The 20,529-nt window shown below is 44.0% G+C and overlaps 4 protein-coding genes across 6 annotated transcripts; 1 reads left to right on the forward strand and 3 right to left on the reverse strand.

Annotated features, from left to right (window-relative positions):
- The first annotated feature begins 2,074 nt into the window (after window positions 1–2,074).
- LOC112347831 (protein SAAL1-like) lies at window positions 2,075–4,645 on the forward strand. Its single transcript, XM_024679337.1, has 9 exons — window positions 2,075–2,105; window positions 2,164–2,343; window positions 2,421–2,486; window positions 2,560–2,699; window positions 2,761–3,039; window positions 3,100–3,232; window positions 3,285–3,369; window positions 3,424–3,999; window positions 4,056–4,645. The coding sequence occupies exons 1-8, from the start codon at window positions 2,079–2,081 to the stop codon at window positions 3,564–3,566; spliced, it is 1,053 nt and encodes a 350-aa protein (XP_024535105.1). The 5' UTR covers window positions 2,075–2,078; the 3' UTR covers window positions 3,567–3,999; window positions 4,056–4,645.
- A 1,552-nt stretch (window positions 4,646–6,197) lies between these two features.
- Window positions 6,198–13,190, reverse strand: LOC9658358 (DNA-directed RNA polymerase III subunit 1). The gene is made up of 29 exons (XM_024679336.1): window positions 13,124–13,190; window positions 12,522–13,039; window positions 12,322–12,454; window positions 12,114–12,263; window positions 11,896–12,055; window positions 11,636–11,835; window positions 11,476–11,588; window positions 11,327–11,426; window positions 11,059–11,274; window positions 10,859–11,007; window positions 10,659–10,800; window positions 10,466–10,606; window positions 10,225–10,413; window positions 9,981–10,176; window positions 9,834–9,927; window positions 9,550–9,784; window positions 9,296–9,487; window positions 9,144–9,242; window positions 8,880–9,083; window positions 8,578–8,832; window positions 8,378–8,525; window positions 8,174–8,325; window positions 7,956–8,120; window positions 7,790–7,906; window positions 7,679–7,746; window positions 7,420–7,623; window positions 7,148–7,351; window positions 6,805–7,083; window positions 6,198–6,612 (listed from the first exon to the last, which is right to left on the reverse strand). The coding sequence occupies exons 2-28, from the start codon at window positions 12,614–12,616 to the stop codon at window positions 7,032–7,034; spliced, it is 4,173 nt and encodes a 1,390-aa protein (XP_024535104.1). The 5' UTR covers window positions 12,617–13,039; window positions 13,124–13,190; the 3' UTR covers window positions 6,198–6,612; window positions 6,805–7,031.
- Window positions 13,047–15,130, reverse strand: LOC9658359 (cyclin-dependent kinase D-2). Of its 3 annotated transcripts, none has more exons than XM_024679334.1 (8): window positions 14,989–15,130; window positions 14,795–14,934; window positions 14,414–14,712; window positions 14,233–14,341; window positions 14,052–14,177; window positions 13,757–13,992; window positions 13,401–13,703; window positions 13,047–13,309 (listed from the first exon to the last, which is right to left on the reverse strand). In XM_024679334.1, exons 2-8 carry the CDS (start codon window positions 14,894–14,896, stop codon window positions 13,240–13,242), a joined length of 1,245 nt encoding a protein of 414 aa, XP_024535102.1. In that variant the 5' UTR covers window positions 14,897–14,934; window positions 14,989–15,130; the 3' UTR covers window positions 13,047–13,239. The 3 variants fall into 3 exon arrangements, with proteins under 3 accessions (XP_024535102.1, XP_024535100.1, XP_024535101.1); XM_024679332.1 differs by having other exon boundaries at window positions 14,795–14,937; XM_024679333.1 differs by having other exon boundaries at window positions 14,795–14,943.
- Window positions 15,131–15,964: 834 nt separating this feature from the next.
- LOC9658361 (sensor protein GacS) lies at window positions 15,965–20,444 on the reverse strand. Its single transcript, XM_024679328.1, has 15 exons — window positions 20,406–20,444; window positions 19,856–20,271; window positions 19,322–19,756; window positions 18,854–19,148; window positions 18,663–18,787; window positions 18,421–18,600; window positions 18,087–18,335; window positions 17,780–18,032; window positions 17,615–17,719; window positions 17,483–17,555; window positions 17,178–17,418; window positions 16,713–17,122; window positions 16,526–16,652; window positions 16,277–16,465; window positions 15,965–16,218 (listed from the first exon to the last, which is right to left on the reverse strand). The coding sequence occupies exons 2-15, from the start codon at window positions 20,057–20,059 to the stop codon at window positions 15,997–15,999; spliced, it is 3,108 nt and encodes a 1,035-aa protein (XP_024535096.1). The 5' UTR covers window positions 20,060–20,271; window positions 20,406–20,444; the 3' UTR covers window positions 15,965–15,996.
- Between the last annotated feature and the right edge of the window lie 85 nt (window positions 20,445–20,529).

Here is a 20,529-nt window from a genome sequence, read left to right on the forward strand (position 1 = left end):
ATAAAGATGAATAAGTAGGTTCTACTTATGGTCGTGAGTTTGAGTTAAATGTAATTTTAAAGGATCATTAATAAAAAAAATTAAAGATGAAAAATATTATTTGTTACAATAGTGTTTTATGGATTGTAGTGGCTCTTGAAGTCCTTTGCTTTAATTCAAAATTATGGCTTCAATATTAATTTGAGCATTTGACAATTGTATATGGAATTTTAATTAATTCATTAGGATTTCGTAGTCGACTAATGTTTATGCCATGGCTATGGGTTTTGTTTTAGTCATAATTGTCAAGAACTTTATTAATAGTTTTGTGGGAGTTTTAGATTCCTATAGTAATTTATAATTGTCCAACAAAAGTTTTAAATATTGCACTTAATTTATTGTTTTATCACCCTTTCATCTTCCCGAGGGGAGGATGGTGTAAGGTTTATATATATATATATATATATATGTATGTATTACCTTACCTAGGTAATACACTAATTATAATACTAAAGTATATAGACTGTCTATTTGAGATTAAATCTAATCCATTAATTCTTATGCATAAGTATGGGTGTATATAACTAATCCTATATCCTAAGCACTCACACACTACAATTCAAAATTGTATAGAAATTGTTTAAAATTAATTATTTAAAGAAATCACAAATATGTTTAGCAAGTAAGAATTTACAAAATATGGTAATTTTTAATTTTTACAAATAATATTTTCGATTATAATTTATTAAGTTTTTTTTATTTTTAAGGTTTTTGGAACTAAATATATTATTTTTAATAATTTAATTATATATATTTATGTATACTTATACATACATACACACACACAGATAATGCTTTATTTTGTTAAAGTGGAACTTTTCATTATCCCACTTATGGTGTGTGGCCACATGCCATTTTTATAACAACAATAAAAAATTGAAATTTTAGCTTTATAATTTATAAATTAAAAACTTTTCATATGATTTTGTGTTATAATATTGTGAAATATAAAAAATAAATTAAAAAACTGATAGAAATATTAATAAATATTAATTAAGTACTAGGAAATGGCATGTGGACACATGCTAATTAATGTCCCACTTTACTGAATAAGTTCCACTTTAACGAAATAAAGCATGATATATATATATATATATATATGTATATATATAAAATATGTTATATTTATTTGTTGAAGAATTTTCAATTTTAAGTAATAGCATGAAATATGTTTTATATAGTTGCAAAAGTTTATTCTTTAACAATTAAAATATAGTTATATTAGCATTCACATTTTAAAAATACTAGATGAAGGTTTAGTTTGAGTCTTTATAATATATAATAATCACAGAAATTATATATATTAAAAAAAATACAAAATGTATAATTTATTTAATATTATACTTTAAACATTTTAAGACACTATAATATAGTTATTGGTGAATTTTTAATATCAAAAATATTTTAAAAATTTTAAGTCTTTTATCAAAACAATTTTGATGTATTTTTTAATTTTGTATCTTCAAAGAAATTGTTTTTTGAGATCACTCTTTGTTTTTTTATAGTCATCATGTTTACTTTTTGGTGTAATTAAAAATTTATTTAGTTTTAAAATAATTATTAATAAATTTAGAAATTACTTAAATTCATATATTTTAGTGAGTATACATGGTGAAAATTTATATCAAAAGTCCTTACCAAAATGTTAAAGATAGTAAATACCATTGTATTATGTATTTAATTTAAGTTGAGTACTGTGATGGTTTAAAATTAAATATTCAATTTATTAAACAAAATAATCTAATTAGTTTTTATTTTATCACAAAATTTAAATTATTATAATTATCTATTTTATAATTATATATATTATTTAAAATACACAAATATTGATTTAATGCAATATACACTAAATTATTAATTTTTAAGCAGTGTCAATATAAATGTCAAATATCGCTGTGTGTTTCTTGTAAACATTTCCACAGATCATTATATTAATGAAAAATTCCGTTAAATACATTTTATAATATAACTTCAGATTTTAACTATTGAGAAACAAAATAAATAAGTTTGTTTTGTTCTTCTTCGTATAGCTAGGGTTTATGGAGATCGAGAATGGCGGAAAGGAGGTACTTTGTCCATTTGATCTTACGAGTGCCCAGAATGCTTGCTCGTGTTTCTTTCTAGCTTTGCGATTCGACGCTTGTGGATCCGAGCTATGTCATCCATCTTATTCGCGAGATGATTCCTCAAAGCTCTTGTGATGAATTCGATGCAAGAGAAGACACTGCAAAGGATGATCCAAGCGCAGAAGCTGGCTGTGTTTTGTGGGACTTGGCAGCGAACGATTCCCTTGCGAGGCTCATGGTTAGTTTTCGTCCATTCCTCCCGTGTGTTTCCTTTAGTTCTTGTTTATTTTTCTCGTGAAGTGATTCGGTGTACAGGTCGATAACTACATCCTCGATGTCATACTGGGTATTTTGCAAGCACCAAAGTCTGATAGAATCCGGGTTTGGTTTTTTCTTTTTTCTTTTTTCTTTTTGTTTTGAGATTTGAATAGCTCGTAAACCAAATTTCTGACAGGAGATTTGCCTGGGAATTCTTGGAAACTTGGCGTTTCACGAGGAACTCAGTGGAGTCATTGCTGAGAATCGAGAATTGCTATCCACAGTGGTGCTGCAGCTCTTTGTCACAGACGCTCAAACTCTAGTAGAAACATGCAGGCAAGGGTTCTCAAGAAACGCTACTTTGGCCTGCGTTATAACTCATGCTCTTGTTTCACAGGTTGATCAACGTTGGGCTACACAGCAAGCAAATGGAGTACTGGATTGGCGAGATAAACACGCAAGAGACCCTGGAGCACATACTTTGGATTGCAGAGAATACGCTCAATGAGCAGCTGGTAGAGAAAGTTTTGGAGCTCCTGCTCACGATGGTGGACAGCGAGAAGAAAACGGCCGCGGTGTTTCTTCCGGGCCTTGTCAAGTCGGGCATTGTGAGCCTGCTAGCAAAACTCACGACCTCCCAAGTCGAGGGGATCACGCAAGGCAGCATTTTGACTGGGTAGGCAAATTGGTTCTTACAAGTTTATAGATCCGTTTTTAACCCTTTTGTTCTTGACAGAAATGTTCTTGAGTCTTTGCTTCAAGTCGCTCTCGAGGTATCTCTCTCGGTTGAGTTCTCCGGATCCATCGCGGACGACAATGAACTGACAGCCGCAGTCTTTCAAGTTGTCCACCTTTCTTGGAAGGACGAAGTAGTTCTTTTGAGATTTTTCTTCCCCGTTTGATCGACTGGTTTGATTGCAGGTCGGAGTGGCAGCAGTAACGGCGATGGTCTTGGTTGCCAACCTTTTTTCGCAGAAGCCAGCCCTTGCCAAGGAAGTTTGCGAAGGTAAAATCATCGACTCAAACGTTTCCTTCTGAGATATTTCTCTGTTTTTCTCAGATGCTGGTTTTATGGAGCGCTTGCTAGCTCTCAAGCCTCTAACTGAGGACGACGACGCTGCCTCCAATGCTCTCTCGAGTATCATCCAGAGAATCGAACAACAGAAGCGGGAAAGTATCTTAGAGGCTCAAAGAATTCGATAGCACGACAAAGGCAGCAGGATGGCGAGGCTCCAGGTCGAGCACTCTTCGAGCAGCTCTCCTCGCCAACTCCATATCGCCATGAACTCCACAAGCCGAGAGAAGCGACGTCCACATTGCAGCACTCGCAGCAACCGGCATGGCCCTTCGCAAACCCAGCAAAAACTCTTCGGCCTCAGCGAGCTTCCCAGCTCGGCCCAGAAGATCAACCACGCAGCCGTAGTGCTCCTCCTTGACCGCCAAACGCTTGTCCTCCACCAGCGCCGCGAAGAACTTGCAACCATCCTCCAGAAGCCCGGCGTGGCTGCAAGCCAGGAGAAGTCCCACGTAAGTCAGGCTATCGGGTTCCACTCCCTCGAGCTGCATTTCCCGGACCAAGCTCGGAGCTCGGCCACTGAATCCGTGCTGTGCGTGCCCTGCTATCAGCGCATTCCAGGTAGCCGAGTTCCTTCTCCCAGCCATGGTGCTGAAAACTTTGTATGCTTCCTCCAGGCTGCCACACTTGGAGTACATGTCGACGAGAGCGCTGGCGACGATCACGTCCGAGTGGAGTCCTCGCTGCCGGATCTGTTCGTGGAGGCGGCGGCCGAGTGGGAGAGCCGAGGCTGTGACGCAGGCAGCGAGAGTGGTGATGAAAGTGATCCGGTCAGGCTTAAGTTCCATCCGGTGGAAGAAGATCTCGAGTGCCGTGGAGGAGTCGGCGTTGTCGACGTGAGCCGCGATGAGAACGTTCCAAGCGACGAGGTCCGGCTCGGGGATACGCTGGAAAGCTGCGGTGGCGGCGTCGAGGCGGCGGGACTTTGAGTAGAAGTTGACGAGCGCGGTGGCGACGATAGTATCGGTTTCCAAGCTCGACTCGGAGATGATCCCGTGAAGAGCTCGGCCAGTGGAGAAATCTTCCAGAGCTGTGCAAGCATCGATCGTGGACACGAAAGTTATGGCGTCGGATGGGACTCCTTGGAGCTGCATGGTCCGGAAGAGCAGCAGAGCGTCCGAGAAGTCGTGGTTTTGGACGAGAGCTGCGATAATCGCGTTCCAAACTACCGGATTTCTTTCATGGCAATGGAAGTTCTCGTGGAAGATGTCTCGAGCATGCGCGACGCTTCCACACTTCGCAAACATGGTGACGAGAGAAGTGGCGAGCACGGCGTCGTAGATCAAAGTTCTTCCACCTCCGAGCTCGCGCGCACAGCGATGGAGGAGCTCTCCATCGCGCAGCGGCGATGGAGCGGCCAGTCCAGACGCGAGGTTGACGAAGGTGGTGGCGTCGGCTTTGATCCCTTCGAGCATCATCGCGTGAAACATTGCCAGAGGATGGAGACGATCGAGCTGAGAGTGCGCAGAGATCATCACGTTCCAGCTCACGACGTTCTTGCTTTGGATCCTTGCGAAGGCCAGCCGAGCTCGATCGAGATCCCGGCAGCGAGCATACATGTTTACGATCGAGTTCCCGACCGCCACCGAGCTCTCGTCCATCGCGCTCTCCATCGCCAGAGAATGGACCGCCCTCGCGTCTGTGGAGCTCTCCTGGAAGATCGAGAGCACCGCGACGAGCGTGATGGCGTTTGGATGGATCCCGTCCAGCTGCATCCTCCGGAAGAGATCCAGGGCTTCGTGGGATCGATTGGAGTGAGAGGTGGCCGTGATGATCGCGTTCCAGGCGATGAGATCCTTGCGAGCGATGGCCGTGAAGGCGGCCTTTGCGCGATCAAGGCTGCCGGATCTGGCGAAAGTGGTGAGGAGCGCGGTGCCAAGGACGGAGTCTCGGTGAAGGCCCAGATCGATGATCCACTGGTGGATGCGATCGCCCAGGTGGATGGAGTGGAGAGCCGTGCAGGCTGAGAGGATCTCGACGAGGGTGATGCGATTGGGGGGGATTCCATCGGCTTGCATTTGCCGCAAGAGGGTGAATGCTGCAGAGGGGTCGTTGCTGCGAGCGTAGGCTCCGATGAGGGCCGTGTACATTGCGACTGTGGTGGATGAGGGCAGGGGCTGTGCGGCGTGGCGAGTGAGGAGGATGTGGCGGGCCTGAGAGAGGTGGCCGCAGCGAAGGTGGGATTCGAATGTGAATGCCGGCCATGGCAGCTTTGGCATTTTGTTGTCGCTGCTTTCATCTTTTCAAGTCATCCATCTGCTACTTCAACCTTAAGAAAAGGAAACACTTCAAATTAGTCCTATCTATCTATTTATCTGTAATGCTGTATTCATTGAGGCATTTGTTACGAGTGGATGTTAAAGTGATTTGTTAGTTTTTTATTCTTTCTATATTTACACTATATGTAGTTTCCATAAAATCTATTAAAATTATAAAGCAAGTATGAAGCAACTATCACATATATTAAAAACTTACAATTACGTATTTACTACCATGATAAAGATGGTTGGTGAATGATTGAGCTGTATGTCTTTAAATGCAAAATATTAGATATTATCATATAGTTCAAAGTGTATTTATGAATATTAAATAAATTATACCCACTAAAAATCAGATATCAATTACTTTGTAAAAAGATTTATTTTCATTTTGGTTTTTGCTTTTCTTAGTTATCACTGACTTGAATTTGGGCTTAGAATTGTCCTTTGATAAGGCTGACCTGTGCAAGCGAGGAGGACTGATTCTATAGCAATGAAAAAGGAGGAGCAAAGAATTCGAATCACTGTATAGAGCAACTTCACAAGCTCTTTCCTACTGACGGCAGGACGATCCTTGTCTCTCCCGAATGTGTTACAGTACAAAGAATATTTACATTAGAAAGGGACAAGGCACTGTTTTTCTCCTCTGAAGTGTTTCTCAAAAGACCATTGCCGCTCATTTGCTTTCTTCAAATTGCTGTAATTGGCGTACCTTGTCTGATGTTGTGATATAAAGCTGAGTGAGCAGTGAGCATTACGGCCATTAAGATGGCAACTCGCACTCGCCTTCGAAGAAAGAATCGACCTCGGTCACGCCTTGAGATAACAGATCAAACTGGTGTTTCACCACTGCAAAAATTTTGAACTGGCATCTCCAGGCCATGATCCAAGAACATAAGCGTCCAAGACGACTGCACTAGAGACATGTTTAGTCAGTTGTTATGAGGCATACAAAAAACCCAAAACAGTAGAAGCTGACCAAGAACTTACGAAAGAAGAAGCACAAACAAGCATAGCAAGGAAGCATTCAGGCTCTTCAATAAAAAAAGAAAGGCGACCATGGAAACAAACTTTAGAAACGAAAGAAAACAAAGAAGAGAAAGCTTACGGCGGATAGCAGCGAGCGCGAGGAGGTAAAAGAAACCGAGTCCAGTCCCGAAAGCAGAGTGAGAACCGGAAGTAGGAACACATCCTTCATCATCGCCTTCTCCCACCACCATCCCCATCGTCACCACGACCCCTTCCACGCCTTCTTCTCGCAAGTTCCCATCCGCATTGATCATATCCACCGCCCAGGGACTCTATCTCACTTGTAAGTTCGTCTTTACTCTCTTCTCAAGAAAAGAGCGGAGGAGGTCCATAAACAAGCTTTGGAATTCTTCCAACTCTGCGAAGAACACATTAAAAGAAAGAAGGATTGATGAAGAGGATCCAAAACTCTAAGAACTTACTTTTGCCTGACTTTGAAGAGCCCCGTGCCAAGCGGCATTGGAATTCCCATGATAATGCACTCGCTCACTCCTTCGATCTGATCGGTTCTCCCGTGGACAGACGCGGCAAAGAGATGATCCGTCGTCTTCTCGAACGATGCGAGCATGAGAACGCTGTCTTTCATCTTCGCCATCCCAAACCTCGTGATCCCCAGAATTCTCCCTGGAAATGTGGATCAAACAATCGTTGCAAAAGAAAAAAAGAAAAAAGAAAGAGGACTTCAGCATTTACCCTGTAAGTCATCACGTCCGCGAGCAGCATCATGTGTCGTTGATCGATGCTCATTCCATGGCTTCCCATTGTGTACTGAATCTCTTTGATGATTCCATTCCGCGCTGCTTCGATTCCAAGCACCTCCACAGTCTCAAAGATGTGATTACTCGTCGTTTCTCTCCCGTCGACGCCTTCGGTTCCCATGACCGCTTTGAGATTTGTGCTGCATAAAAGAAGAAACAAAAGATGATCAATCAAGAAAAAAAAGTGATTCTTACCCTTCGACCAAGAGGTTGTATTTTCCTTTCTCCTGGTTTATGACCGCTCGCTCAACAGTCGGAATTCCCTGCCATTTATTTGAGATGGTTCCGAGACAGCATATTGTTTACCTTCACGATGACTTTGGGAAGCATGTTCTGCAGTGAATGAAGGGCAAACAGCATCTTTTTCCGGTCGGACTCAGGTGTTGTTAAGGAAATGCTTCGGTCGTCGTTCACCTTAACGTGCTGCACACAAGGCCAAGTACATGTTAACTCAATGAACACAAAACCTTACCTGTTCCTTGAGTTTCATAGATTTTATCTTGGGGAACTTGAGAACGGCTTCTGCGACTGTTTCAGCTCTGATATCGAGCTGGAGAGAGTAAATTCTATCCATGTCCAGCTTAATTGAGACAAATGCCTGGCCGGGCCGCAATACTATCTTTATGCTCTTAGCAACCTGGTTTATAATTCACCGTTAAAAATAAGAAGCAAAACAAACTTCTGACTTACATCTCCAAGTGCAGTTTTCTCGATACGGCCCTTGACAATTCGAGCTGCCTTCACATCGTTTTCTGAAACCAATTTAGCTGTGATGATAGGAGTACTGATCTTTTTGGAGGCATTGATAATCTCTTTAATACGAGGAACACCGAGAGTGATATCTTTGAAAGCAAAGGCAGTTAGAAAGGCAAGAGAACAACGAGAGAGACTTACTCATGCTAGCCACTCCAGCAAAGTGAAAAGTTTTCAAGGTCATCTGCGTTCCAGGTTCTCCAATACTTTGAGCTCCAATGGCTCCAACAGCAGTTCCAGGATCCAGTTTCTTTCTATGGTACCGACCAATGCACGTGTTTAGAAAGACCTGCAATAGGAACGTCAGAGGCAGCGATCACAATATATTACACTTTACAAACCTCTAGCTGTCTGGAAGTGAGCCCAGAAACATTTGCCGCAACATTTTCATCGTCTAAGTTACCAAAGTCTTCTAGTGGCAAGGACAGTCTTTTCCTTGTAGAAGAGATTGTATCGAACTCCTTCCTCAAGAATTTCCTTAGCGAGTCCAGAAAGGCCATAGAGCATTCTGAACCATCTTGTGAAAACTTAGACTCGACGATCTTCCAAAGCTCAGAAGGCGGCAAAGCCGGAGTCGCTCCCCGTGGACAAGTTGCCTGAGATAACAGATTAGAAACAAATCTAAAGAAGTTTTGTAAGGTACCTTAGCTTTCATTAGTACGCGGTCCAGATTCAAGGGCGTTCCGTTCTGACCCTCCATGCTTACGGGATCCATTGAGTCATCCCCGTAGATAAGCTGGACAATTACGCCAGATGAATTACGAACTGTACCATCGTACTGGCATGAAAGATCTTCTAAAGCTTTCATTAAACGTCTGGACATGTATCCAGTTTCAGCAGTTTTCACCTGCAATGGCACGTCAAATTCTGGAAGTAAATCAATGTAAAAGAGAGAGGAGAGACTTACTGCGGTATCAACGAGACCCTCGCGCCCACCCATGGTGTGGAAAATAAATTCTGTCGCCGTTAGACCGGAGTAGAAAGAATTCGCAACAAACCCCTTCGCCTGGAAACAAGCTGGTCAGATGAAATTGATACAAAAACAGGAACAGAACATACCTGAGGAGTTTTATCATTTCGGGGAAAATGTGGAAGGCTGCGTTCTATAAATCCATTCGGAGCACGATGGCCACTCACAGACTGCTGCCCGACGCAAGCAATCATCTGACTGATGTTGATCACAGAACCTTTTGACCCGCACTGGGACATGATCAATGGGCTGTTTCGCCAATGGAGCTCATTCACGCACACCTGCAACAAAAAGAAAAGAAAAGAAAAGCTTCACAAGACGCTGCCAACTTAAAAACTCTAACCTGCCCTGCAGCTTCTCGAATTTTGTTCAGCTCTCCGGTAATCTCCGATTCTAAAGTCTGTGCCGCATCACAACCAGGTTGAAGAGTAAGCTGTCCTTTGTTGAACAGAGAGATATGCTTGTCGCACGCTCGATAGCCTTCCGCAATCCGCTTCTCCTTCTCTACGGTCAGGCGGCTTCCGGGCTGAACGTCGTCAATTCCTATCGAAAAACCGTGATTTCCTATCCACCTCGCACTGAAACAAAAGAGTTTAGTGAAATGAAAAAAATCACAAATAGGAATGCCTGAGCTTAGCAAGCCGATTCATGCATGATGCAGCCGCTTGTTCGCCGTAGTCTCTAAGTAACACTGTAAACAGGCCATCCTTGCTTCCATTACCTGCAGGGTTGTGCTAGAAATTTACGATAAGAGCAAAGAAAACATTTACATACCTAAGGTTCCTTTACCAAGTTGCCCGCATATCAGCTCACTGTTTTTAAAGAAGACATAGCCATCTTTTGGGCACATTGTCTCTGTCCCTTTCTTGTGGTTTTTCTCGCAAACCACGAAGTTCAAGAAGACTTTGATACGTGCACTCGGGCGTATTAGTACGCCAAAAAGTTGCTTCCCAGTCCACAATTCCACAGGCTGCAAAATCGCGTAAAATTATACTGAAAGTATGAGAAAAATATCCACCTTGAGTATGGCTGGCGTAGGAAGATCGATATGCTCCACGGCGTCACCCATGTACGAACACATAAGAGCAAACTGGCCGCGATCATAAAAAGTATCTCTCCTGGTTATAAGAAATGACGACGTCAAGAAATCTTGAGTAGATGCAACCAGAATTTCGCCATTCTTGGGTGTGCACAAGTTGTTTTGCACCTGAAAATCGACTTTCATTATTTGAATCTAAAGCGAAACAAAGCATTCTTACCCCCATAAGTGTCAATGCTTCTGTTCGGGCTTCTTCTGTTTGAGGAACATGCATATTCATTTCATCTCCATCGAAATCGGCGTTGTAGGGATTGCAAACGGATTCGTTGAACCTTAAAGTACGCCAGGGCATAACTCGAGCCTTCAAACATGTCAAACGTAAGAAGAAAAAACAAAAGTAAAAAACTACGTACCCTGTGACACATTATAGACATTCGATGCAAACTAGGCTGCCGATTAAAAAGAACAATGTCACCATCCTCCAGATGTCTTTCCACAACATCTCCATACTTGAGCTCCGATGCAATCCGTTTCCGATCTCCAAACTTCAAAAACCTACAAGCAAAGAAAGAATTTTAGATGTTCTGTCCAGTGATAAACACAATAAACATACCGTTTAACACCGTCTGGAAACACAACAAAATTTGCTCCAGGATGCTTTTCCTTGCCATTTATAACTCTTTGCCGGAGTTTCTCAATGTTGTGAGCAGAAACTTTCTCCGGATACGTAAGTGTTTGAGCCATTAGAATTGGCACGGCAACCTGGAGTTCCAGGGAGCTAGCTAATAGAAAACACTGAAAAAATGAGCGTACCTCAGACACCTTAAGATTCGGATCAGGTGAGATCACAGTTCTTCCCGTGAAATCTACACGCTTTCCAGAAAGGTTACCCCGAAATCGTCCTTGTTTTCCTTTAAGCCTCTGGACAAAACCTCGTAGAGGCTTTCCAGTTTGCATATTTGGAGGAAGACCCGGAAGCTCGCTGTTGATATACATAGCAACCTGAATCTGAAGGAAGTCCCATATTTCCTGACGACGAAACAGAATTATAACTATGACGGGGAAAACAAATATGCCATACCATGCATTTGGCGATTGACAATCCCGACTCCAAACAAGCTCGTATTTGATTATTTTGCTCAATGATGTGCATAAGTTTTATGGTAACATCATCCTCGTTGCTGCAGAAAAAGAATATAAATAGTTTATCTCAACGCATTAAGCACGTACCTCCCAACAGCAGCGTCCATTTCCACCGATGGTCGAATTGCAACAGGAGGAACTGGCATGTGTTGGACAATAAGCTGTTCAGGCCTATCCACAAGGTCGAGAACCACGCAGTCCTGCATTAGTGGATTCATATATGCAAAGTAAAAGACCTTGCCTTTACCTCTCCAATTATTTTCTCAAAAAGGCCAAGTACTTTAAGAGGTGTGAGATCTTCTTGTATATTTTTCATGTACCCCTTCATCTCCTTGTTCACCTTCACTGCATCGTCAAACTTATGTGCCATTTCCTCGAACGCTTCATAGTTTTTAGCATATTTATCGTGAATAATCTTCAGAGTTGAGCCCAACTTCTTCACGACGCCTGGAATAAACCATTTCGCGCTTTGATAATCACATCAAAGTGGCTTCAGAAAATACGTACCGTTAATGTCTCCGCACCTGGGACAAGCTCGAACTTTCTTACATAGATCGTTGATCTTCTTGAGATATTCCTTCTTTCTGAGTATTTCACTCCGAGGATTTTGCATGCGTCGTTGCCATTTCTGCCGCTCTTCTTCTGGCAAGAGAATGCGAGCGCATCCCTGAAAAAAGGAGCTTCTTTTTACGTGAAGCTACAACTTCCAGAAACGAAAAACTTGCCTTGCAGATGCACTGAAGAATGACTATAATGTCTTTGAAGTAGCCGATATGGAAGACTGGAAGCTCCAACTTGATGTAGCCAAAATGCCCAGGACAATCGGCTAGCTTCCCATCACAAGTCGTGCATTGTCCCTTCTTGTTAGAAGTACCCTGAGATGAAACTACAATCGTGAGAAAAGAAAGAAAAGAAAAAGAAAATGGCTTTTACCAGACGAGTATCGAGAACTCCATAAGGAAGAGGCTTCCTCTCCGGCAGCTGGTACAAGCTGTGCTCGAAAATCTGGACTTCCGCCGTCTTGGTGACCTCCTCCGACGACATTGTGCTAAATCGCATGCTCTTGCTGCAACAAAACCGCGACGGATGAGCCAATGTTTCGATCGATCGACGATCGATCGCCACACACTTACATTTTCCGCGGCCCGGCATCGTCGAGGTGCAATCCCTTGGTGAAATTGATTGAGGCGTGGTGAGCAGCGACACCAGTGCCGCCAATGCCAGCCATCGCTAAACCCTAATCTCTCTGTTTCTATAAACCCTAAAAGTCCACAAATTTAATTACAAATCATCCAGGTTTCCAAATGCAATACTTCTGTCCCTAGTTTCCTTCACAAGGTAACAATTAAAAGTAAAGGATAATTGAATTTTCCGTGGTGAGAAGCGTCACCCTATAAGCGATAGAATTGGTTCTGTGGATTACACGTCGGGAATGCGCTGGTCTAGGAGTTAGAGTTTATCAAAGCAAGAAGATGGTGGGTCTCGGCGTAATCTCGGGACAACGGCTGAGAAACGGGCACTCCGGCTGTTTAAGCTCATGCTGCTCCACGGAGTGAAGCCAAGTTTAACTCCATCGACCGGGCCGGCCAAGTTGGCGAGGCCGAGAATTTCGTAAAGACAATGCCCGTTCGGCTAGGCGCTCGCATATTTTCTGGAACTTACGTAACACAGTCAACTGGCGTTTTTTTTATGAAACGAAGCACTATTGGAGTGAGCTAGATAAAAAGTTCCATACCTCTTCTCGTAAAAAATATTGATCGGCCTTGTGTGAGCTACTTGTACAAAACTTACGAAGCAATCCCTCTTGCTCGCTTATTCTTCGGGTTGTGCAACAATTTGAAAGGCGGATGGCTAAACGTGTCTCTCATCTTCAAAATGAACATCCATGTCAAGCTTTCTCTTCAGGTAAGATCTGTCAGTACTGTTGCAAGAACACGGGAAAACTTATAAAGATCGCTCTTGGTTACCAGAGAATGTAAAATGAGAAAGAGATAGGTTTTTTTCTTTATTACCTGCTGAGCGTTGGACGAATGGTCATCCTTGCGTCCACGGACATTGCCATTCCGCTGTGATCACTCGGTGTCTCTCCAACTGTGGCTGCGCTAGAGCCATCTTTGGATTCTTTCGAGTGATGGATGTGTTCAGCGCCCGCGACGCCGGGGAACAAAGATATCCTCCTCGCTTTGGCAGGAGGTGAGAGCACTACTGGTTCCTTGGGAGAAGCCAGCTCCGGTGGTGGCCTCATACCCTCGGCTTTTGAAGCTGGTCTCAGAAGCAAGTGAGCTTTAGTTGGAGCAGGGTCCGTGGAAAAATACCTGACAAGAAAGCACGGTCAGTAATCTATCATTCACGAAACAGAGGATCAAACCTGTGCTCTAAAGCCTGCTGTGCAGTTATCCTCGCTTTGGGATCAAAGGCGAACATCTTAGACAGGAGGTCCAAGGCGTCTTCCGTCGCCATGGGAAAGAGGGAGCGCAGTGCAGGCGCCGGAGTGAACTGGAACTCGACATAGTCTGGAAGGGAAGTCATATCCGGCCACTGCGTTTCTCGCGGAGTTCCAAACGCTTGGAATATCTTTCCAAGTTGGTCTATGTCGCTCGAACCCTGTTAATGAAGAAAGCGTATTTAAGTTAAAATGATCCTGCAGAGTGTGCTAACCGTACCTGTAGGAAAGGCCTGCGAAGAAGCAACTCTGCGAAAATACAGCCCGCGGCCCAAATGTCCACTCCCGATCCATACTGCTTGCTTCCAAAAAGCAACTCAGGAGAACGATACCACCGTGCAAAAACCTGCATTACTGCCCAACGGTCATTCACGCTTCCGCTTAAGTGTCCACAGACGCACCTGATGTGTGAACTTTCTGTCTGGGCTTCCAAAAATGCGAGCCAGACCAAAATCTCCGAGCTTGAGTTGTCCATCGGAAGATATAAGCAGATTGTTGGGTTTTAAATCCCTGCCACACTTAAAACATGAGAGAAAGAGAAGGAAACAAAGTACAAAGACCAAAAGGTGCCAGACTTCTTACCTGTGTAAAACCCACTTCTTATGGCAGTGAGCGAGTCCCCGGAGACACATTTGCATATAAGACTTCACGTCTGCGGGCGATAAGAGAATGTTTCGGTCACGGATCACTGCTTCCAGATCGCTCTCCATAAATTCAAAGACCAGATGTAGATTTCTTTTGTGTGGATAAACGTCAATGAGCTCGATGATGTTGGGATCGCGGAGCTCTTTCAAGAGTTTGATCTCCCTCAATGCGGTGACATGAACTCCTTCCTTGTATTTGCCGAGCCGGATTTTTTTTACGGCGACTGTGCGATTTGTCTGCGACGAAAACAACAAGACCAACGTTACCAAGAATGATTTGAATCCGCGAGAAAGAGAAATAAGTGAAGAACCAATTTACCTGTGTATCCAGAGCCTTAAACACAACTCCATAAGTTCCTTCTCCCAGAGAGATGCCTTTGACATATCGCTTGGCACCAATGCCGTTCTTCAATTCCAGCATTTTGAGACCGTCCAGCGTCACGCACTGCAAGGCACTAGCTACTGCACCTGATCCCGAGTAAGAAATCCGTCACGACGAGCGCGAAATTTTACCTCTGCTCCCACAAACATCCCTGGATTACGCGATCGCGCAGAGAGGCAGCTCAAGATTTTCCCAGCGATCGAGAAATCTCCCAAGAACAGCGCCAGCGCCTCGCTACGACCTCCTCCCCATGGCCGTTCTTCCCAAACCCTACTGGCGAGAGCATATTCGCTTGGCCTAAAGCAATTTTGGCCGTTACAGGCATCCACGTGGCGTCCACGTCACTAACCTAGAAATTAAGCTAGTTCCAAAGGTATCGTGGCACACTTTAAAGCTCCATCCATGTGGACACTCTGGCAAACGTTGTACTGGACGAATTTTTTTCTTTGGTCATTTTCATTTCTTTCGCCACACACTTGGGCAATCAAAAACTCTTGCAAACGAACCAACGATCAAAAGAAGAGAAAGAAAAAGAAGAGAAAGAATCGATCAATTCCAATCGTGCTATGGTACAATGCTGCCGCCGCCGCGATGCCCCTGGTTCTTCTTGCGAGATTTCTAGAAAAGATTGTAAGGGAAGGCGTCGAGCGGATGAATCAGGTATGTGAGGACGAGCGCCGCGAACATGAGCACGTACGCGATTCCTTGATCGATCGAGACCCCTGGAGACAATAGCCCGTTAGATTCGATCTACATTGCCCAGAACCGCAAAGATCTAGCAAGAAAGAGCGAGAAAGAGGGCCGGGGAGAGGAAATCTTGCAAAAACGCCTAGGTTTTCGCGATTTCGCGATTTCTTACCGTCGCTCTGTGGCGCTGGCGCCGGCGCTGGAGATTCTTGAGCTATGGCGACCGATCCGAGCAGTAGTACCATCGCCGTGGCCAAGGCGGCGAGAAACCTCGACGCCTCCATCGCTAGACCAAAAGAATGAACGTTCTCTAAATTATCCCTGGCCTTTAGTATGAATGACGGCTAAATGTACAAAGGTTAAAATTACCTCGCTGTTGTGGCCGTTGGATCCGGATCACACCCAAATGATTGCTGGCCGTTGGATGAAGAACAGTATTTTACAGGTTTTATTTACAAAAGTTTTGACGATGTCACTAGCAGTTCTTGGAGCTTCTTCGCGTTTAGTGGCTTGCTGATGTAGCCATCCATCCCAGCAGCGATGCAGCGATCGCCATCTCCAAACATTGCGTGAGCGGTCATGGCGACGATGGGAGTGGAAGACATCCCTTTGTTCTTCTCCATCTCCCGGATCTTGGTGGTCGCTTGGAATCCATCGCAGATTGGCATTTGCACCTAGAGAGGTAGAAGATTAGAAGCTCGCCCTTGAAAGATCACGAGCAAAAGTTCTTACGTCCATCAGGATGAGATCAAACGTTTCTTGCGATGCTTTCTCGATTGCCTCGGCTCCATTGCACGCGATCACGGCCGAGTGACCCCACTTTCGAAGCAGTGATACGGCCACCCTTTGGTTGACGATGTTGTCCTCGGCTACTAAGATCTTGAGACTTTTGTGTTCCTCCGGAGAAGCCTCTAGCTTAGCCTGGCCGAGAGAAGAACGATCGAACTTAAAAGGAGAGTGTAAGAAAATCGAGAAACGTACTTGTTGCGAGTGCTCTATCCTTAGAGCATCATTCTTGTGAATTCCAATAGCAGCTTGTAGTGTACGAATCAGCAAAGCACGCTTGATCGGCTTTGATGTGTAGAGTTCCACGCCTAGATTCCGACACCTTCCACACGAGAAGAGTTTTTAGCTATTATTTCAGAAAATGAAAGTAAAAAACACTTACCTCTCACCGTCCGTGTGGTCGATCGAAGTAAGCATGATAATGGAAGGAACTTCTGTTGAGTCGACAAGCCGCGGCAGCTCCGAGGAGCCACTTTTCTCGAAGGCCCGCCTATCGGTGTGGTGAGTTCCCGCTGGAAACTCCGGGTCGACTTCTTCGACTAGCATTTGGATTGTAGAAGAGCAGTTCCCAACGCTACCACCGCTTGACAAAAGCCTTTTGATCTCTTTGATCCGGCTTTTTCCTATCAGGCCCGGCCGCTCTTGCACGTAGTGAACTAGCTCTGCTGCTTTGCTTCCAGGCTGCCATAAATCCACCAGTAAGACTTGAAATGGTTTCGAGTGGGAAGCAAGTTGCAAGGCATGTTTTGCATCTTCAACGGTGAGACTTGTTTCGACGATCATTCCCCAAGCCTGGAGACATGTAAGCATCGTAAATACACTGCGCAAACAAAATTATCTAATTTACCTTGAGCATAGACACGAGGATTCCAAGGCTCGTGATGTGATCATCCACGACCAAAGCTTTGATACCTTTCAAGCCATCGATCTTTGGAGACAAAGGAAGATCGCAAGAGGGTGGAATGTCAAAAGCAGCTGTGAAGTAAAATATGCTTCCTTTTCCTTCACTTTCCACCCACATTTTTCCTGCCATTGCCGCAGCAAGTTTGGAAGAGATAACTAAACCAAGTCCAGTCCCACCGTATAGCCTGCAGATAAAAAAATAAAAAGAAATAAAACTGAAAATATCGGTTTTACTACGGCAAAAACCACCTTGTTGTGGACGAGTCCACTTGTGAAAAAGCTTGAAACAACAACGATTGCTTTGCCTTTGGAATGCCAACACCTATGGAGCAAGCAGTACATGAATGTAGAACTCGTACTCTTGAAACAATAGAGGCTCACCAGTGTCTTTCACAGCGAAAATAAGTTCAACTCTATCACGATAGATGTTGTGCACTTGAGCTGAAACCACAACTTCGCCTTTTTCAGTGAATTTGATACTATTACCTGTATAGAACGAGAAAAACACCATTTGTAAAATAAAGAAAATGAAAAAAAAATATTTACCTATCAAGTTCACAAATATTTGGAACAACCTCCCAGGATCTCCAATAAGTTGATCTGGAACGTCCAGGCCGGCCCTCCAAGCAATCTCAAGGCCTTTCTTATGTGCTCGAGCGGCCAGCACAGACACCGCATGCTCGAGCTGATCGTACAAAGAGAATTGTATCTCCTCCATCTCCAGCTTTCCAGCTTCGATCTTGCTGAAGTCGAGAATATCAGTGATGATTCTCAACAAATGCTTTGCCGAAAATCTAACCTGTTAGAATCCCAAAAGGTTAGTAAGCAGCAAGCGAAAGGTATAAGAACATACGAGATCCAAATACTCCTGTTGCTCGAGAGACGTCCGTGTGTCTAAACAAAGCTCTGTGCAGTTGATGATACCGTTGAGAGGCGTTCGGATCTCATGAGACATGTTCGCCAGGAACTCGGACTTGGCCTTGTCCGCAGCAACGGCTGCATCTTTTGCCATTTGAAGCTCCACCTCAATTCGCTTGCGTTCGTCGATTTCCGAGGCAAGCTCGTCGTTTGCCCGTGCCAATGCTCTAGTTCTCTCGAACACCTGGAAACAGAAAGTCCATGTATCGAAAAGAGAGAGAGAGAGAGAGAGAGAAAGAAAAAAAAGAAAGAAGAGAAGTCAATGGTACCTTCTGTTCGAGTGTGGCATGGTGATTCGATATTTGGTCAGCCATGCTATTAAATATCACTTGTAGTTCATGGATCTCGTCACGAAACCAGACGCATCCAATGTTTACTCTCGCCCCCATGTCGCCTTCACCTAGAGCTGCCGCGACGCGTCCAAGCTCGATAATAGGAGAAGTAAATATCTTCAGCAATTGACAAACACGAATGTTAACAAGGATTCTAGAGGAGAAAAACAAAAAGATACCTTTGCAACGCATAGAGAAGCTATAATCCCAAGTATTAGCGTTATGACGATCATAATGCTTATCACAATCTTTATATTGTCAACGGGAGCGTAAGCTTCTCGCGTGTCTACTTTCGCAAGTAGCACTGTAAAACAAAACAGAGTATAAAAAAGAGGTGGTGGAACAAAGAAAAACAAACTTATACACTGACCCCAATTTGAGTATCCCATTGGAGTATAGGCACATATCACCTTCACTCCTCTGTAGTCACGTTGGTGGAGCACTCCGGATCGCTTTTGCATCGCAGCGTCTAACGCTGTTTTCCAAGGCAAGCTTGTGACTTGCGGATTCATGCGTGGAGGCATCACCAAATGAAAAGTTTTGTTGTTCATTGGAACCCCGACGAGCAGTTCTCCAGACTTTTGCAGCCCGATCCTTTCATAAATGAGATCCGCAAGAGTTGTCGCATTGATCCTTGCAATCAGCATGCCAATCCGAGTGTCATTCTACACAAAGCCAAGCTGCAATCAAATGACAAATCACATTAAAAAACAAACTAGAGCACTCAAGAAACATGGAGCTCAAAAAGAAAAGTAAATGTGAGAGACGGGGTGAGAGACAAGTTCATAAAAGAAAACCACAGACAGGCGAGAAATCTAGGAAAAAGACGAAAGCTTACCATGTAAATCCCTTTGGAAATATTATAGCTCCAGGTGTTGCCTTCAAGTATGGGGAGCTCGATGTGCACCGGACTTTTCATCTCGGGATTCTTAAACTGTAGTTTCTCCTCAAAAGTATCTTCAGTGGCAATCCGCAACTTTCCACTCGAATCGAAGATGGCAGCACTCTTAAATTCGGAAATCGCCGAGATAGCCGACCGAAGATCATACTCCGCAGTGGCTTTGGAAACCTCTGACCGGTTTGCCAAATAATTGATAATCTGTATCCTCGAAGAAATCAAGACCATCTTGTCAATTTCACCGATGAAGTAGTCATCAACTTCCCCCCTTCTCAGAATCGATACGGCCACAAGACGCCTTTCAATCTCTTTCGAGAGCTGCTCTCGAGTCTTGAGCCATAAAACAGCAGCTAAAACTCCAGACGACAAAACAACCTGCGAAAAAACACCAAAGACTTTAGTCCGGAAGAGGAAAGAAAAAACGAACTCCTCTCAACAAGAGAAGCAACAGTGAAGTGATTGAAAGCTACTTACCAGAGTTCCAATGAAGACAGTGAGCTTAATCCAAATCGAAGACTTGAGACTCCTCCGTGGATAAGGATTCCGACCCGAACTCCTGGGATTGATTGAGTCGAGCTCCATCTCAGTAGCAACCGCCGACATGAATCTCTTCCCTTTAGATCCCGTCCATAGGAACTTTCGGAAATTCCTCCTCAGCGTTAACAAGCAGAAAGCCATTTTTGCCCTGCCAGAGTATCTCTCAGCATCCGGCAAGCACCATAGGAGCTGCTCGTTAAAGAGCTCGAAACCTCGTTCTTCTCCATCACAAGGCCGGAAGATCGATGAAAAAAAAACTCCGGAAAACTCCCACTTGCCAATTATCAAAGTATTAGATTGAACTCTTCCCAGCTACATGCCGCTGCGAGCTCCACAGTTTGATAGCCGAGGAACTGTGCCACCGACAACGACACCCTCGTTAGTTTCTCGCTTAGACCATTCTTTTGGTGAGAACGAAAGGAAAAAAACGATTAAAATGATATTTCTTTAGCATAGCGTGCTCCAATTATTGGAACTATGAACTTACCCGGTAATAATCGATCGATCAGAGTGTGATCGTCGCAAGACAGCTATAGCGAGAGTGTAACTTTTCACAAGATCAAAGAGATCAAAGAGCCCTAGAAAACAAATGTTAAACCAGGATGGGCTAC

This window comes from Selaginella moellendorffii, unplaced genomic scaffold, assembly GCF_000143415.4.
Source record: "Selaginella moellendorffii unplaced genomic scaffold, v1.0 SELMOscaffold_24, whole genome shotgun sequence".
In the NCBI taxonomy this organism is placed as follows: domain Eukaryota; kingdom Viridiplantae; phylum Streptophyta; class Lycopodiopsida; order Selaginellales; family Selaginellaceae; genus Selaginella; species Selaginella moellendorffii.

Coding starts and splice junctions, on each gene's coding strand:
- LOC112347831 (XM_024679337.1), top strand. CDS start 2,079: ATGGAGATCGAGAATGGCGGAAAGGAG. Junction 2,700..2,760: donor ACTCTAGTAGAAACATGCAG/GCAAGGGTTCTC, acceptor CTTGTTTCACAG/GTTGATCAACGTTGGGCTAC. Junction 3,370..3,423: donor TGCCAAGGAAGTTTGCGAAG/GTAAAATCATCG, acceptor TGTTTTTCTCAG/ATGCTGGTTTTATGGAGCGC.
- LOC9658358 (XM_024679336.1), bottom strand. CDS start 12,616: ATGGCTGGCATTGGCGGCACTGGTGTCGCTGCTCACCACGCCTCAATC. Junction 11,589..11,635: donor TTGAGAAAATAATTGGAGAG/GTAAAGGCAAGG, acceptor CCACTAATGCAG/GACTGCGTGGTTCTCGACCT. Junction 10,607..10,658: donor TGTCTATAATGTGTCACAGG/GTACGTAGTTTT, acceptor ACATGTTTGAAG/GCTCGAGTTATGCCCTGGCG.
- LOC9658359 (XM_024679334.1), bottom strand. CDS start 14,896: ATGCTGGAATTGAAGAACGGCATTGGTGCCAAGCGATATGTCAAAGGC. Junction 14,178..14,232: donor ACAGAAAGTTCACACATCAG/GTGCGTCTGTGG, acceptor GCAGTAATGCAG/GTTTTTGCACGGTGGTATCG. Junction 13,993..14,051: donor TTCGCAGGCCTTTCCTACAG/GTACGGTTAGCA, acceptor CTTCATTAACAG/GGTTCGAGCGACATAGACCA.
- LOC9658361 (XM_024679328.1), bottom strand. CDS start 20,059: ATGGCTTTCTGCTTGTTAACGCTGAGGAGGAATTTCCGAAAGTTCCTA. Junction 18,336..18,420: donor ATGCCACACTCGAACAGAAG/GTACCATTGACT, acceptor TTCTGTTTCCAG/GTGTTCGAGAGAACTAGAGC. Junction 16,219..16,276: donor TTGATCTCATCCTGATGGAC/GTAAGAACTTTT, acceptor CTACCTCTCTAG/GTGCAAATGCCAATCTGCGA.